The sequence below is a fragment of the Helianthus annuus genome, chromosome 8 (genome assembly GCF_002127325.2).
Source record: "Helianthus annuus cultivar XRQ/B chromosome 8, HanXRQr2.0-SUNRISE, whole genome shotgun sequence".
Classification (NCBI taxonomy): domain Eukaryota; kingdom Viridiplantae; phylum Streptophyta; class Magnoliopsida; order Asterales; family Asteraceae; genus Helianthus; species Helianthus annuus.
This window is the reverse complement of record NC_035440.2, coordinates 75,681,582-75,700,729: the sequence shown is the minus strand read 5'-3', so window position 1 is coordinate 75,700,729 and position 19,148 is coordinate 75,681,582. Positions and strand designations below refer to the sequence as shown.

The 19,148-nt window shown below is 36.8% G+C and overlaps 1 protein-coding gene across 1 annotated transcript; it reads left to right on the top strand.

Annotated features, from left to right (window-relative positions):
* Nucleotides 1-17,243: 17,243 nt before the first annotated feature.
* On the top strand, nucleotides 17,244-18,801 carry LOC110870167. Its single transcript, XM_022119370.1, has 3 exons — nucleotides 17,244-17,745; nucleotides 18,005-18,241; nucleotides 18,425-18,801. The coding sequence occupies exons 1-3, from the start codon at nucleotides 17,244-17,246 to the stop codon at nucleotides 18,799-18,801; spliced, it is 1,116 nt and encodes a 371-aa protein (XP_021975062.1).
* Nucleotides 18,802-19,148: the final 347 nt, after the last annotated feature.

Here is a 19,148-nt window from a genome sequence, read left to right as displayed (position 1 = left end):
ACTATCATCAACCTTCACCGACCAACCAGGCACATAAACCTCATCTGGGTCCAACCCTTCAACGTCCCTGCTCGAAGAACCTTGAACAGGAATAGCCATAAGCTTTTTGGCCGGGGTTTTCTTCCCATGAACAACCAACTTCTTCTCAGCACCAACTTCAATACCTTGATCTTCAGATGCCTCAGTATCATCACTCAACTCCATTGGTTCAGTAGAAGTGGATTGAGGAGCACCCTTGAATAAACGACGAGTAGATCGACGGGTTGAACCCTTGGGAGCAACAGGCTTGGAAAAACCCTTAACATTGGAAACACTGACATACCCAGTCCCCTCAAACCTTTGCTCAGCACCCTTAACTACAACATTCTCATCACGAACAACTGGAACATCCTCAAACGCAACATCAGAAGTATTGTCACTTTTTATGAAATCAAGTGCAGACATGACTGAAAATAACCACAAAATAAAAAGCACATAAGACATAAATTAAGAAAATAAAAAGGGAGTAAAAAAGCAAAATGAATACCCGTGCCATTCCTCATCAAAACCGGATCCCGATTGGCCTTTTCCCACACTTTACTAACCCCTAACAGAACTAGCAAATGTTCAGGAAAGGGACGAACCTTTGAAGGGCACTCTCGGATGGCTTGGAGAAAAGCGTCATTCAAATCGGATTCAGAGGGTTCCGGTTCATTGAGAATAGCATCCGGGTGCCTCCACACCATCTTAAAAGGGACAATAGAATCAGAGACCCAGAAAAAACGATCCTTCCAAGTACCAAGAGTGGTAACCATGGAAGAAATAAGACAAGCATCAACCTTGGACGTTTCAAAGGTGAACCAATCACCGTTTTTGGCCAAGCGGAAGAACCGACGGAAAAGCAACAGTGAAGGATCATAACCAAGGGCACGACACAGAACTTCGAAATGTAAAACCCTAGCCATGCCCTTTGGATGAATTTGACCAAAGGAGACTCGGTAATACTCCAACAAATTTAAAACAAAGAGGGAAAACGGATGACGGAGGTTTGAAAACTCAAAATGACGACAATAAAGAGCAATAGAAGCTGCCGGACATTTATCGATCGGAACGTCACACGCATGAGCAGTTGGTTTAAACTTGGTCACAATACCATATTCCATGCAAAACAGTTCTACCTCTTCTTGGGTTAATCGAGAAAAGGATTTTGCCAAATCCTTACGAGCACCCATTTTGCAGAAAATAAGAAGAAAATAAAGAAATAGGGGAAACCGGAACTAACCTGAAGAAGGGAAAGAAAATGCAGAAAACTTGAAGAGAAAGTGAAAAATTATTGTGTCTTCAATAAAAAAGGATAATGCCCAAAATAAAAGTTATGATGGTCATTAAACCACTCCCTGCAAAAACCACCGACCTATAAACTGCCACAAATCAATCAAATCAGTTATCAGTTTTTTCAAATCCAAAAACCTCAACCGTTTCCAAACCTTCAAGCTTTGAACCTTTGAAGCCTTTAGGCAGTAAAAAACATGTATAAAAGTCAGAAGTCTTTGAGCTCATTTCCCAAAAACCTCTGACTTGGGGGGCTGATGACGGTGGTAGCCCAAAAGCAAATAAAAATGACTTAAAAACTTGAATGCTCAAAAGGTTAAATGGTTCAAAGGTTGAAAACCCGGGAGATGAGATAAAGCAATGTGGGAATAGTAAAAGGTCACATCTCTGGATTGCTTCACCAACTCACTAGCCGCAAAAGTGGTACAGACTCACAGAATGCACTCTTTTATCCGCAGGTCAAAAGGCTTCAACCCCCGAAAGGGTAAGTCCCCCACTGCAAGTATGTTCACTAGTCAACACATTCCTCTTTGAGCAATGTCTTTTCCTATAAATTAGACACTTCATTTATTGAAGAGGACATTCCGATCAGCTCTGATTCTTGGAGAATCTCTGATCATTGCTCTCGAGTACTTGCTCCATGCAAGTCACTTTCTTTCACATTCAACACACACATTCATTTTGCTCATACATCCGAATCTGAACACACTTCAGAGGAGGACCTTTAGCAAACAACAATAACAATCTAGTGAACCTCTCTCCACGTCTTGCAAACGTGGGAGGACCCCGCGACTTGCGTTAGGCAAAGTTGAACCCTTTAACCCTTTTGCCTAACCAGCCCAGCTACTACACTTGGTCTATTATTTGTTGCATCAACACCAAGCATTTACAGTCAATAGATTATAATTTGACATTTTTTCAAAAGTTATGTTCGGCATTGTTAGCACGATTTCATGAAGTTCAGACCGTGATCCATTGTGCTCCACCATTTTGACTAGTTCCTTTTTCTTTCAAAATGAGATTATATTGATTGATAGTGCTGATAAATGATTTATCTATATTGTTTAAAAATTAAAAAAAAACAACCAAAAGTTATTGATGATTAGAGGTTTTTGATTATCTAACACGCCAATGGTGTTTGAAAATTTTTACCAGACGAACACACTATCTATAATGGCTTTGAGTGGATGTTATTCGTTGGTCATTAATGAGTTGTCATTATTTTCTCTCTATTAATAGGTAGAGATCACGTTGAACATTCTTCTCCCAAAGTTAGTAGTTGTAGAAACATAAACATGATGAACGTATCTTTGACGAGTGCTTTCAATAGCAATGATCTGAGCCACGATCTACAAAAGAGAACACCGTTAGAACTCGTTACAAAAATAAAGTTATTCTTGTAACCACCTTCGAACGTGAGAATAAGTATTTGTAAAGGAATAAAGTATGAGAGAGGGAAAACGAGAGTGAATGAATCCTTACCTTGATGTTTACTCCCTATTTATTTGCTTGGTCGTTTTAGGGTTTCCTCATATTTAGTAATTAAGCTTACCTTGGTAGCAGGCCCATTCCTAGGAGATGCAGATCTTCCTAATATTTTGGAGATTTGGTAGATATATTATATGTATCTTTTACCAGAATATTCTAGAATAATATATATATATTATTAAAATATAGGTTTGACTAGCCTAGGTTGACCAGGCCAGGTCATACCTCATCATGTCCCCTAGTTCGATGTTATGCGATTTATGCATTGGGTTGGACTTAAAAGAGAAAAAAGACAAAAAAAGGAAAAGAACCCTTGAAGAAGGAAAATCTCATGCTTTAAAAATGATGGGTAACGACGACGTGTGTCAGTTATGCGATAAGTGATGTGACAGCTAAAACTACCCTGTCGAAACACGCGTTTTATTGGGCTCCAAATTCAAAATTCCAAAAAGGTGCCAGTGTAATATAAAATGGCTGAGGGGACACCGTTTTAGAAAACATTTCCCCCAAACTTACCAACCACTCATCTTCTTCGAGTTGAAATAGCCCCGAAGACCGTCAATCCGTCCAAAGCCGGCAATGCACTATATTGCAAATGGGGCAAGACATCCTTCGACAATCTGCTAAGAGAATATGGAAATAGGCCGGAATGGCATCCAATTCTTTCGTCCGAAAAAGACGTCGCATTTCCTTTAAAGAAGGGAAGATCACCCTATTTGCCAATTTCTTCAAGTTCTGTAATTTTCGACTTCCGATGACTAAAATCTACAAAGAGGTATTAGACGATTATGCTATCCATCTTTCACAGGTGCACCCTGTCACACCCTGACTTTTGCGGAAGCGTATGATGTGTGACTTGCTCAATATCATTGCATTCAATTATAATAAACAACTATATGATTAAAACAAGATGTTCATCCATTCATAAGATTGAAATGTTATTAACACAAGTCATTTAAGTTTCGACCAAAACCCTCAAGTTATGATACAAAACAAAAGTGGATGACATCTAATCTTGAAATTTACGTCTTGAAAACAACTCCAGCGCCCAAGATCCAACTTGTTTCCTGAAATACATGTAAGTTTTGGAAAATCGTCAACATAATGTTGGTGTGAATTCATGTAGTTTTGTGTAAACATTTAAGCATTCGCTGTAGAAAACATGGTATGCAATTTTACGGAAGTAAGTACTTTTATAAATGTAAGGAAATCGAGATCGCTAATGGTTTGCAAGGCCATAAAAATGTGACACGACATAGGAAGCATCCAAATCATAGGCATTTTTTACTTGTCGATTCACGACTAGAGACACAAAAGCACTGCTTGGTAAAAGAGTGGCCAAGAGTGTGGTTTCCTGAAACCCATTAGATCTAACCTTTTGTTCTGCGGTCTTGGTATGTAACTGATTAATGGTGCTTATCGCACTCTATACGTCACATGATTTATAGTATCATTCCTTAGTTTTTGTATTTAACATACCATAGCACATGTATTTTCCACAAGTTTAGAAAACAAGTAAAAATTTAAAAGTGGGGACATGAACTCACAACTTTGCGTATCCTGCGCCGTAAACTTCATCGGTTGGTTTCGTAGTGTCGTGACCTATACGTGTTCTATTAATGTTAGTCACTAGACTTGTATCACACAAGTACAAGTCACCATCTTTTGTTTATGTATATGTTCTTTGTATCAATCTTTGTGAGGGTCGTGCCCTAGTTTGTCGCGTCTTGCCCGTTGAGTATGTATTGCTTATTTGTAAATATATATATTTCCCTTCCCAAAATATATATTCATTTATAAAGTCTTTTTGTCAAGGTAAGAAGTTGTTAAAAATAATTTATATTTTTAACTTTTCAAGTATGTTACTTATATTATTTTCCCAAAAATAAATATAAGTATTTTATGAAATAATATTTTCAATATTATTTTGGTACAAGTATTCTTAGTAAAGTATACTTGTATTTTATGTAAATACTTGTGTATTTTGTATTTTTCACCAAAAATCAATACTTTGATTTTTATTACTTTCCGAAATTATATTTCTTAAAAATAATATATTTTTAAGAGTTGTATGAAATATATATTCTGTCATGCTATAAAATATATATGTGGTTATTCTTGTTATCCACCCAAATTTCGTATAAATTCCAATACTTGGTATAGGTTATATATTTTTGTCCAAAATATATATATTTAAGTCCATAGTGTCCAAATTCAATAATATGTTAAGAAATATATTTTCATAAATATATTTTCTTGTATTTGTCTATGTATTTTCCTTGTGAGGAATTTTGTATACCTGTATACTTTAGTATTCTCATGTATTTGTATGTGTATTTTTTGTATTCATACTCCATGGGAGTATTTAGTGTATTTTTCAAGTTCCTAATACACTACTACATATAATACACATAATATACACTTAGCACAAAATTTGATGATCACTAAATATATATATTTTCCCTAAAAGTATATATACTTAATATTAATTCTAAACTTGAAGAAATCACAATTTCTTGACTTGAAATTTTACACAAAAATTAGGGAAACCTTGGTAAATATTTTTAGGTGAATTTTTAGGGAATAAGTTTCACCAAAACTTATATTTTTCTAAGTGTCAAAATTTTATAAAATTTTTGACATAGTTTCCCCTAAAAATGGAGGTTTCCCATGTTTTCAAAACATGTGTTTATTTTCTTTTAACACCTTTTCCAACAATAATCACCAACAACATATACTAATTTTTCCATATGAAACATCATGGTGAACTTGATTCTTGTTAAAAAAGTGTAGTATTTTAGATCTACACTTAACATATTATGATCTTTCCAAAAATAAGTGTTCTTGAGTATTTTAAACAAACTTTTATGAAGCTTTATTTTATTAACCAACTCATCCATGAGTTTAATGGTCTTTAAATTCTAAAACCATTTTTATGTCTATTAGAAAGATCATTATTTTTAACATCATGATTAACCATGGATCTTTCAAGATCTATGCTTAATAACTTTAGATCTTCCATAAACAAGTTTTATGTTAAATTTTTAACAAGCTTTCCATAGATTTTAGTTTCAAAAATTAGTTTAACACACACTTTATTACTTCAAGTTAACAAGTTTATGTGTAAAAATCCATTTTTCATGTTCACATAATGTTTCATATGTTCATCTTCAAGTTTAACCATGGATCCTTCAAGATCCATGCTTAAACTTGTTAGATCCAAGCTTTAACATACTTGATCTAAACATAAACACAAGATATAACATCAACAACTTCATTACATGCACTAAAATTTCATGTAATCACTTGATTTCTTCATAAATATGTTAGATCTTCTCATTTTCTTCTTTAAAAGTTAAGTTGTTTAGATGGTGAAACTTGTACATAACATAAACATGACTTATTTTAGTGATCAAGAAGCTTACTACTAGCTCTAATGGCTAGGGAAGTGGCACAAGAATGAAGATGATGAACAAGGAAGAAAATGAGAGGTTAAAAGCTCCAAAGTGAGGTCCTTCGACTTCTAGCACTTCAAGCCTTCTTAGATGATCTCCATACACCTTCTAGTGGCCTTGGAATGGTTGTTTGAGGCTTGAAAATGGTGAGGGTAGTGTGGTGTATGTGAGCCGAGAACAAGGAAGGGAGAAAGGAAGAAGATAAAGGTTTTGAGGAATGATGGACAATGTGAGATTCTAATGGTCTTTATAAAAAAAGTAATCTTTTATGGGATCTCTTGCACACAAACTAGGGAACAAAGTTAAATAAAATAATCAAGAGTATGTGGGGCCCTTAGGGGCCGGCCATGGTGAAAAGGGGGGGGGGTGTAAAGTGTAAAATTTGAAAAGTTAGGGGTTTAAAGTGCAAACGAGGGGGTTTAAGTTAGTTTTAGTGTGTTTAGGTGTTTTTATGATTTTTAAGGTGTAGGTGTTTTTATGATTTTTAAGGTGTTCTAGCATCCATACTAGTTTAATATCATAAAAACATTACTTCTAGTCAAATTTTGATGTCCCGGTTATTGTCTGGTTGTTCGGTTCGTTACGGTTCGTTAAAGTGCTGAATTGCGCAGTTTCACTAGGTATGAAGCACCTTTTGTGGCAGTTTCTATTCCCGACACTTTGTAAGTTATACTAGACAATAAAACATAAATTTTGCATGATATTAATGTGTTTAAAAGCTGATTATAGCTGAATTGTGCTGATTTATGCAGAATTCCGCATTTAAAGTGAGTTTCGGGTGCTTTTTAGTGCATAGTTTAACTTCCGGAAAGTTTATATGTTAACCCTTGTATCCACACTTGGGTTTTAGTGTATTTTAGATGTTGGACCTATTCCTAGGCCCTAATTCTATTATCCGACTACTTTCTACAGAATTGTTGATACAGCGTGTCTTACCGGTGAGTTTACTAGTCTTTCTGACGCAACGCTAAAGTAATGCATAAAGCAATATTTGAAGTATAAAACGTGCACGAATTCACATGTATAGCATCAAATCAGACAATGTTGACATTTAAGCACATAATTGCAGACAATGTTGACATTTAAGCACATAATTGCAGATATTTAATAATAATTAAAACTGTACGGAAATTACCGGTTTTGTGCCGGTTGTCACACACCCCCTAGGTTTATCCAAGGTACGCCATTTTGAATATGCCTCCATAAGCTTAGGGCATGTGCCGGAAATGCAGGTGTTCATGGCATTCTACTGTTTAGTTTGGAAAGCCCCCCCCCCTTTTTAGCTTCGACTGCCGAGGGACGGATGTGACATCTTTGCAACCGGTGCCCTCATGTTCCAAAGACAAAGATTGGAAAAGGAATTTCTTTTACATAGATGCTAGCGCCATCCCCAATGGTATGTCATGGTGGGAGATGACACCCAAAGAAAAAGTAAAAGACCCAGCGCCTCACGCGGATGAGTACAAGGAGAATGCTCATAGGGATGAGTCAAACATGGAAGAACAACCAGCTGCATCCGGGGTTCAAAAGTGCTGATGGCGGTACATACCTATTATACATATCTAATATGTGTGTTTTGACTATAATGGCTTAGTAATTTGTCAATGATCAGGAAGCTGGTCATTCTTTGATTTCATTGATCCCGAGAGGGCGCTGCTGATAATGTGGACGATCGTTCACTACCTGCTGAAGAAATAGGTATTTTGAGTGCCCATGCATGGAACTTTTTGTTCCCCACGTGCTCAATTATTGGAGCTGAGGTATCGAACGAGGGTCCTCCAGCTGACCAGACTACAGCGGAAGGGATATCGAAAGATCGGGCTGAGGGTAGAAGATTACCCATATTCGAAAAGCAGGGAAAGGAAGTATAGCAGGTATTCCCTCAAGCGGGGGATCCGCCGTTACCGGGACAATCTCGTCAAGCCTCCCCTCGGCTAGCTCCACTGTCATGGTGTTGCTGTCAATCGCATCAGGTGTGCCCCCCGTTACCTAAGGCAAACACCGATGTTCCTGCATCGAAAAGAATGAGGGCTACCCTAGTGTTATCCCAATATCTTGACGATAACTTTGCATGGAAAAGCATAGCTAAACCCATTTCAACAATATGGCGATGCTTGCGTTCAACCCTAGCATTTTGTTGTGGGTTGTATGGACACGACATACGATGCAAGGTACCATTTTGTTCAAAAAGGCGGCGTACCTTGTGATTTGTGAATTTCGTACCCCCATTGCCTTGAAATGTTTTAATTTTGGTTGCAAATTGGGTTTGAACAACAGGTAAAAATATAGATAAAGCATAAAAAACTCAAATTTAGTCCGTAATGGATATAGCCAAGTGAAACGAGAGAAATCATCAACAAAAGCCATATAATATGAAAAATTACCAACCGATTTAACCGGGGAAGGCTCCTATAAGTCACAATGAATCAACTCAAGTGGAGAAGAAGCCCATTTATAATAAATGGAAAATGGAAGTCTTTTGGATTTGGCAAGTTCACACAGGCTACAAATACCCGGTTTAGGCAAAATAGAATTAAAAGGTAGTAGACCATTAATTTTCAACACAGTAATAATATTAAAATTAACATGCCGTAAACGGGAATGCCATAACTCAAAAGAGGATTTTGGTCGCGAAGAGTTGGAAACCAAAGCTTTATGAGTGTTGTGAAGAACATAAAGACCGTCTTCACGTTACATTTGGGCTATTATGTGCTTTGTGAGTCATTCCTGAATGACAAAATGAGGGTAAGAAAACACAATATCAACAAGATTGTCCTCAGTTAATTTTCTTATTGAAAGAAGATTTTTAGCGAGATTAGGAACGACCAAAACATTTTTAAGGTCAAGTTTACCAAATAGTTTGGTATTACCAATGTGTGTGATTGGTAATGATTGATCGTTTCCAAAAAAATACTCTTTGATTACCTTGAATATGACAGGACAAAGGGAGAGTAGTATTATTAGGAATCATATGATCAGAAGCACCTGTGTCTGAAGTCCAATCCGGAATGGTAGAATTCATTTGACATTGCGCATGGAAGGCTTGTGCTAATTATGCTTCGAATGGATTGGTTGTGGAAACAAAGAGTGCTAACTAATAACATTAAGTAGCATAGTGGCCTTGTTTTCGACAAAGTTGAAAGGCTGGTGGATGTTTAGGACGTGGACCATAATACTTTTGATTCCCATGAGTGGCATTCACCCCTGATGAGCCACGTGAATGAGTGCCACTGGGCCTGTTAGGCCGATGGTTCAAGGACCGATTCGAGTTGTTTCTTGGCTGCTGGGTTTGGGCCGAAAAAGCAATGGTTGGAGACGATGGCCTGTGATGCGCCTTGACAAAGAGCTCATGGCTCTCGGCTCTAGCTAAAAGATCTAAAAGATTAGGAATAGGTTTGACCGAACAAATATTCGTAGAAAATATATTGAATGTCGTACCAAGCCCACATAAAAGCCAAGGTAATTGATCCATCGGATCAACCGGATGTCTGATGGCACTTAATTGATCACAAATCGCCTTGAAAGATCTACCATAATCTGAAACAGATTTTTCACCCCTTTGAATAAGGCAAAGATTATCACGTAAGTTTTGCACTCTTTCAACAGACGGATTGCAAAACACATTTTCTAATGTCAACCAAATTTCACAGGTTGAATTCATACATACAGTTATAGAGATGGCCTCCTCTGTTAAAGATGCATTGAGCAGAATAATAGATTGTTCGGCCATCATCCAGTCCAAGTAAGCAGGATTGGAGACTTCCTTTTCATTCGAAGTAGTCAGTATAGAGGGAGTCGATTGACTCCCATCAACATGGGGGAGAAGCTGTTGATATGCGAGTAAAGGCGGCGTTTGCTTGTGCCAGTAGATGTTGTTTGAGGGGTTGAGTTTGATAGCTATTATTGGTGCAAGACCATTCATCGGGGATAAGTTTGTGGATGAGGAAGCCATGAGAAGTGGTAGAACAGGAAAAGAGGACCGATTAGAGGAAAGGGAAATGCAGAAAGATGATGATCAGGTGAGGAAAGAAGAGAGAAAGGAAAAGGGTAGGTGTAGGATCGGTTTTGACACCGAACAATTGCGTGACGAACGTTCGACGTGCGGAATCCGTGAACGTGCGTGACCGAACACACAAGAACGTACTAGAACCATGATTCTATTGGCAAATATGACGTGTACAATGCAAGAATCACGTGAGAGAACTTTCTCTCTCTAGACTTTCTCTCTCTAAGCTTAGATCTCCAAATCTCCAAATGAGCAAAAAGTCTTACAACTTATGTCATAACTCTCCTATTTATAGGCCTTGGAATTAATGAGATTTCTCATTAATTACCAAAATGCCACCTTGCTAAAACTATCTAAATATTACAATAAAAGCTTGATTTCTTCGGTTTCTCGCTACGGCTCGGATTGACGAAGGCGATAGACATTAATGCACTAACAATCTCCCCCTTGGATATTGCCGCAGTCAATCTCGTAGCGTCTTGCCTTTCTCTTTTTCGAACAGAATCCCCGTGGATCTGTCTTCGAGCTTCCGTTGCTCTTCCTATCGATCAGACTTCTTTTCTTCAGGCTCCCCCTTTCATCAAGCTTCCATGCTTTTAGGATCGACGCCTGGCTTTCCGTAGCAACAGAATCAGAAACCTACACATCTCAACCTCTCGTAAGACAAAATAATTTTGACTCTAAAAGAATTCACTCAAAATTCTCAAACATATAACACACAATATTGTGATTCAAATTAATGAATCATCTAAACATTTGAGGATTATTTTCCAACTTCTCATCATCTTAACCAAACCAATTGTTCATCTTGTTTAGCATTTGAGATTTTAAATATCAGCTTTTCAACATCAGTTGTCGAAAATCTTTTTGGATTTTTTCAATAATATGAAACATAAGTGCAAAAACAAAATTTAAACGCAGAAATAAAATATATACAAACACTATTTTTGTGAGTTTGTGTAAGAGGATCATATCAGTTTTTGAGACACATCACACGCACCGTTAAGCTTTAATCATTTTAAGTTCTAAACGATTCACGTTGATTGACGATATATTTGTCCTCTTAAACTCAATCTAAAAACTTTCAAAATGCTTACCGATACGTTAAAGTATATTAATTATGCACTAAGTTCTTATGGGCCTACAATCTCAGCATATCCCCTCATCATGCAATACACTGACTCAAGTAATGCCTTTAAACTTTCATCAACTGTGATATGTGCGAAAACAAAGCAGAATGTTTAAACATTAACAATCAGGTCGATACTTCCGTATACGCAGAGAAAGTCCAATGTTTAAACAAAATAAGAAATAAAAACAAGTTAAAATTGTTTAGGCTTTAACCACGAGGTCGATACTTCCGTATATGCAGAGGAGGTCCAAAGCTTAAACGAAACACCAAAGAAAATAAAGCAGAACGTTTAGGCAATAACATCCAGGTCGATACTCACGTATACGCAGAGGATGTCCAATGCTTAAACAAAATAAAGAAATAAAACAAGTTTAAATCTTTGCAAAATAAAATGCACAATCACAGCGATTTTTCAGCAAAGTAGTGAAAGTTCACAAACTTAACCAGTTTTATGCTTTTTGGCATTCAGCGATTACTGAGTAGGTACACAATCACGAAGGACAAAACTAAGTACTATGCTTTCAACCATGTTTCCCACTAGAACTCGGCTTTTTCATTTAAGTTTGTATCGTTATCACAAATCTACTAGTCTAGCTGAGCCTATCGTCACATCTTTAGTGAGACCGTTTATCATATTTTAACTTTTCATTTCTTTAGCATGCTGTGATAGTCCACTGATGTACTATCATTTCCTCTTGTCTCAACAAATCTCATTTTTGATTTTTTCAATGTTTTGAATTTTTCAAATTTTCTAATTTTTTTAAAAATTTTTCTCCCCCTAAAATCAAAATATGTTTCAATTTTGATTTTCTGGGAAAATTTGAAAACAAACTATACAGATAAAGTGACAACATGATACCGAATCGCTTCAATTCGCCATCCACTTTGGCATAAACAATCAGAACTCCCCCAGACAACAAACTATTTTCCCATTATGATTTCAAAACACTTAAGTTTATTTTAATCAAAATGGTTTTTTCGGAAAATTAGTTTTGTGTGTCGTTTCACAAACATGGGGTTTTATCATCACATTGTTTTCAACTATTTGTAGGTTTATCACAAAAACACTTTCCAATAATCATATCACTTGTAAGATAGTTAAATCAAGTACAACTTAATGTCCTTGATTAACCACTTGTAAGTCGAAATATCACAGTTACCAACCTGTGAATTTCTCAAGAAAGATGCCGATTCCTACTCCCCAATTACCAACCTGGGAGTTCCGGCAAGTCGGGATTTTAAGCAACGAATGCAGGCACCCAAACCTGACCAGCCTTGGGTGTGACCTTTTCAATTTCACTCGGGGTTTGATCATTTCTTTTTGATTCATAAAATTCTTTAACCCCTTTTACCTTACCCTCAACCATTTTTCCAAAAATATTTTTCACTTTGTTATTAAAAGCCTTTTCGACATCAAATTCTTTTTTTTTTTCAGAATAGAATTGATTCGAAATTTTCACTTTACCAACTTTTTGTTTAAAATTTTCAGTTCGCAATGGTAGAAAGTTTGTGTCATCCATTGGCGGAACTGAATTTTCACTTTTGAGCTCAACCTGTGGCTCCCCTGATTTTGACGAATCAGAATCATCGCCAGAACGTGGCTCCTTTGTTTCCGAAGAAACAGATTCATTGCCAACCATTTTCTTATTCTTCTTTCTCTTTTCTGTCCTCGGATTTGTATCTGATGAATTCGTTTTGCTTGATTTGTCGTTTTTTGGAGAGCAAGACGATTTATCAGAACTTTTATCTGTTTTTCCAGTTGTATCCGAGGACAAAATCCTTTCGAGATATTCCCTAGCTTTCTTTCTCTTCTTTCTCAGTCTGTCTTTCTGCCCTTGTGAAAGCTTCACTTTCTTTTCTTCCACTTTCTGTGCTTTGGGCTTTTCTTCGACTTTGACTGATTTCTTTGCCCTTTTCTGAGATTCAGCCCTCGATCTTTCCATTGATCTCATTGGGCAATCTCTGGCAATGTGACCTTTGATTTGGCATTCATAACATCTTCTTGTCTCAAATCTTTGTCTCTGGCAGTTAACAGCAATGTATCCTTGAACACCACAAGTGTAGCACACTCTGTTATCGTACCATTCACCATCATTATACCAAACGCTCAGATCATAGCATTGATTTGCCTTGTGGTACTCATGTCTCCTCTTGTATCCTTGATTTGGCATTTGAGCACTGTGATCAAACCTGCACCACTGGTTACCAACTATTTGTGAGTTTTGATTTTTAAATTTTTGTGGTTTTTCATAATGATTGGATGACTGAACTGATGAGCTTTTATTTTCATTTTTAAAATTTTTCAAATTTTTAACTTTTTGTTTCTGTTCTACACTCTTCTTAACAGGTTTTTGCTTTGAGCATTCACCTATTTCAGTAGAATGTAAAACAGTATTTTTGAATTTTTCTTTTAATTCTAAAAATATTTTTCTTTTCTCATTTTTCTCATTTTCATCATCAGTTTTATCATCACAATCCTCAATTTTGACTTTGTCAAAATTTGTGACATTGTCACTTATTGGAATTTCATTGATCGGTTCTGGACACACATATGGTGCAGAAGTCACAAAACCTTTCAACTTATTTTCTAACTCAGCAATTTTATTCCGATCACTTTCAGCTTCTTTTTCAAGCTGAATGATTTTAGCAAGATGAGAATTTATTGCAATTTGTTTTTCAAGATTATTTTTACCAAAAATATCTTTCTCATCTTCTAAAATCTTTATTTGATTTTGAAAATCTTTTTCTTTTTCTTTTAAAATTTGTTTTCCAATGTCAAACTCTCCACATCCTTCAAGAGTTTGACATTGTTTGATTCAAATTTATCACAATTTGAGCACTTCTCGGTCATCTTTTCAGCTTCAGCTTTCTTCTCAACCTTGATAGCAGAAATATCTTTAACCTGCTCCTCTACCTCGTGAACAATTTCGTTAGATTTGAATTTTGCTTCATCAGTTGCTGCTTTACTCTTCTCTCTTGAATCAGACTTCAATTTTCTAATCTTTTGAAACTCAAGTTCTTGAACTTCAATCTTTTCGATGAATCCACTAAGGTTGAGAAATTCATAGTTTGAATTGTTCTTCAACATCATCAAGTAAGTACTCCACTCATCATATGGCAATGCGTTTGCCAATTTGTCTTTCAGTTCCTCATTGGTCTTGGTTATCTTCAATCTCCCCATCTCCACAACTAGAAGACAATACCTGTCAATCAATTCTTTTGTAGACTCTCCCTTGATACCTGTAAAACTATCAAACTTGTTCAGTGCAATATAAATCTCAGAACCCATATTTCGTAATGAAAAATTCACAACAACAGATTTTCAAACAATACAAAAATTCACACAATCTAAAATCAGTTCAATCACTCTCTCAAGCAAATGAATCAGATGAATATCCGATTTAGTGGCAAAAATCAGGCGACAACGGTTAGAATGTGGATTCGCTCGGGTGAGTATTCAATACTTGACAAGTTACCTGAAACACAGACAAAAAGAACTGATTAGGATCAGGTGGCAACTTGTACAGATTGTTACTCAATTTGATGCACCTTAAACTTTTGACCAAATAAAATCTTTTGAATCAGATTGTAACTCAAACAATTTACTTGTTGTCCGAACAGTGTGACTTAATGACTACTGACACAATTCAAACAAATAGCCTGAATTACTATCAAACAATCTTTACATTACAAAACTTCAAACAAACTAGACTCTTACAAATGACACAAGGTACTCATGCAATGTGTAACAACAACTCAATCAACTTGATTCAATCAACTTGATTCAAACAATTTAGTTCAAACAACTGTCTCTAAATCGATTGATTTTATTGGGCCGATAAAAGAAGAGTCACTGACAATACTTGAACTTGATTGGGCCGAGATTATGTAAGAAAGTCACATGGGCCGGTGAACTTTTACCTCAACCAAATTTCAAAATTAAACCTTTGATTGGGCCGCTAACTAAATGTAACGTGAGACACTCGATTATGATATGGCCGTTTGTAGGGAATTATCAATTTACAACAATTTTAGCCGACAACAATATTAAAGTAAGGATCTCATTGGGTTGTTCCACTGTTGTTCTTTTAATTCATTTAGCCATTAACATCCGACAACTTTACATCAACAACAAATATCAACAAACACTTATGATTGGGCCAAAATATCAACAAACACTTATCAACAAACACATATGATTGGACCGATTCACATTAATTTATTTATGATAACAACAACCGCAAACCGACAATTTCAATCATTGATTCAAATTTGACCAACATTAATTCAATTCACCACTTTAATTGAAAGAAAACTGATTGGGCCGATTCTGTTAAGTGGACAGTCAATATGAATTAATCTTTTGATTGTGATTGGGCCTCACATGTAAATCAGTTAGTTGATCTCCGACAAACCTCACTTAACCGACAACTATGATTGATTGGGCCGACCTTAATGTTGCAAAAGCCTAATTAAATGTGACCGACAAACAATGAATGTCCGACAAACAATACAACCTTTAATTATGATTGGGCCGATGTTATTATTTTTCTATTATCAGATAATCATGCAGTTTCTAAACATTCAATTCTCATTCGACCAAAAATTTCGAACAGTGTAATCACATGGGCTTTCTTGGGTAGATAAACACATGTTCAATTGAATAACTCTTGTGAATCACACACAAATGGCCGACAATTTATATGACTGACAAACAGATTTCAGTTAATTGGTTGGAGCGAAATCAAAAACAAATCTTGGAGCGGAATCTCTTGTTTGGTACACACGAGCGGAATCAGACTTTAAATTTCGAGCGAAATCAGATACCGTGTCTTATGAGCGAAATCAGATTGTAATGATGAGCGAAATCAGCACTTTGAAACCACAAGAGCGAAATCAATGATTGCACTAGGAGCGAAACCTCAACCACATGAGCGAAACCTCTGATTTCGCTTCTACCATATGAGCGAAATTAAGTGTTTTTGAGCGAAATCAGCGATTTTGACACGAAATCGGACCTAAAACCTTCGATTTCTCCTAAACGGCTAGGAATTTGGATCTGAAACTTGGTAGGGTTATAGATCAGGTGTTTTCGCACAACATATCAAAAAATCAGCCGATTCGGACCGTAAAAACCTGTTCAATTTGATGAAAAACAGTGAAAACGTGAAAGAATGAGTAGAAGATGAAGAAATGATGAAATTCGGATCTGAAATCACTGAAATCTGGTACGAATCAATGTGTTTGATCAGTGCAATCGAGCTCCTAGCTCTGATACCACTTGTAGGATCGGTTTTTATGCCGTTCGATTGCGTAACGAACGTTTGACGTGCAGAATCCGTGAACGTGCGTGACCGAACACACAATAACGTACTAGAATCGTGAATCTATTGAAAGATATGACGTGTACGATACAAGAATCACGTAGAGAGTACTTTCTCTCTCTAGACTTTCTCTCTCTAGACTTGAATCTTCTAAATCACCAAAATGAGCAAAAGTCTTACAACTTATGTCATAAGGCTACACGGTATGGGGGTCGGCCCCGGCCCGTCGCGGGTCGGCGACGGTCCAAACACCGTGCCGCCCCCATCCGTCCCCGTCCTCTCCGTCTGAAGTTAGACGTTGGCGACGATGCAATTGTTGTGGGCCCCCCCCCCTTAAAATATGACCGTTATATTAAAAAAAAATTCCAAATTTTGAATAAAGCCAAACGGCTATATTATTAAATTTTATAAATTTTACATCCATTTTCACTATCAAACACCAAATTAACCTCCACAATTCACCACTTTCTCCTATAATTTTTACACTCTCTTCCACTATACTCTCAACCTTCTTCCACATAATTTTCATGGATCCGTTCAACAACCCGGATACTCCCAACACTCCTTCGAACAACCCGAATACTCCCAACAATCCGACCCAACCAAATGTTTTTTCGGTTCCGGGATATTATCCAACGCTAGAACCGAACCAATTCTCCCAATTTTCATCGAACGCGTTTGCTTCATTCCAACATTCGCCCAACCAATTCACTCAAATGTCCCAAAATCAAGCTCATCAACAAATGATGATGCGGGGTGCTTGGAACTTTCCACCCGTTCAACCTCAACCGATCCCCACACCCCCCGTTCAACCCCAACCGATCCCCACACCCCCCGTTCAATCCGACCCCGAAGACGATGTGGAGATTGTGCCCGAAACCCAACCGCCTAAAGGGAAAGGAAAACGAAACAAAGGGAAACAAGTAGCGGGTGATCAAGCGTCGAAACCGAAGGCGATAAAATGGACCCCAATCGAAGAAGAAGCCTTAGCCAAGGCTTTCATTGGCACTTCCGACAACCCGGTAAAAGGTTCGTATTTTTTTAAACTTTACATCTTTTTAAAGTTTACATTTTTTAAAGTTTAAATTTATAAAGTTTACTTTTTTAAATTTTTTATTTCTTCACAGTAGGTTTATATTTAAGTTTTATAGTTTTTTTTTAGTTTTTAATTAGGTTAAACAGTTTTAATTTTTTAATTTTTTTTTCATAACAGTAAGTTTTTTTTATTATTTTATATGTTTTAAGGTTTGTTCTGTTTATTTAATTTTATTTGTTTGTTTTTTTATAGGTAATAACCAACCGGGTGACGGGTTTTGGTCCAAGGTATTGACCAAGTTTCTCGCCATGATGGACCAAGGCCCGTATAGAGATATCGACTCGGTTTCCTCCAAGTGGCGAAAATTGAACTCGACCGTTAATCGGTTTTGCGAGGAGTATAACAAATTATATACAAGTGACCGTCGTAGCGGGTGGAACGACGAAGATGTGTTCAAAATGGCATTGGAAAAGTATAAACAAAATCATGGTTCCAACTTTCCTCACGTTCGCGCGTGGATGGTTCTAAAAAACGACCCAAAATGGGCGCCCATTCCTAACGAGGTGGCGATGGCGAAACGCCAAAAAACATCGGAAACGGGTAGTTTAAGCGCCGGTGGATCGGACGCGAGGTGTCACATTAACTTAAATGATGACGCCGACTATGACGAAGACGAGTATAACGTACGTGAACCCGAGCGTCCACCGGGCCGAGACAAAACAAAGAAGGAGCGGGCCAAGGGAAAAGGAAAGGAAAAGGTGGACCCGAACATGGTTGAGTTTATGGAACACCTAAAAGTGTACAACGACATATCGGCCCAAAAGTCGAAGGCGAAGGAGCGGGCCGTCGAAGAAAAAAGTCGTGCATCGGACGAGAAGTTAAAAGAAAAGGTCCGATTGTCGAATGAGAAAATCCGAATCTCCGATGAAAAAATTCGGCTTAAGGAATGGGAAATAATGATGATGAATGTCGAGAACGAACCCGAGCCGAAACGTTCGATGTTGAAAAAACTACAAAACGACATCATGAAAAAGCATCAAATTATTTAACTTTATGTTTATTTTTATTAAGTCTTTTTTTTTAAGTTTATGTTTTTTTTTAATATTTATATAATGTGTGTTTAATATTAATGAAAATATTTTATTAGTATATTTGTCAAATGTTAAAAAAAATAAAATAATAAAAAAAATAAAAAAAACATAAAAAGTGGTGAAGGACTATGACTAGGATCATCCTACCATGCCTTCTAGTTTTGGAGGATGGACCATCTTAGTGAGGATTGTGACGTGTCGCCTACGTGGCGGACCATCCTCCAAGGATGGTCCATCACCATACCATGTAGTCTAACTCTCCTATTTATAGGCCTTGGAATTAATGAGATTTCTCATTAATTACC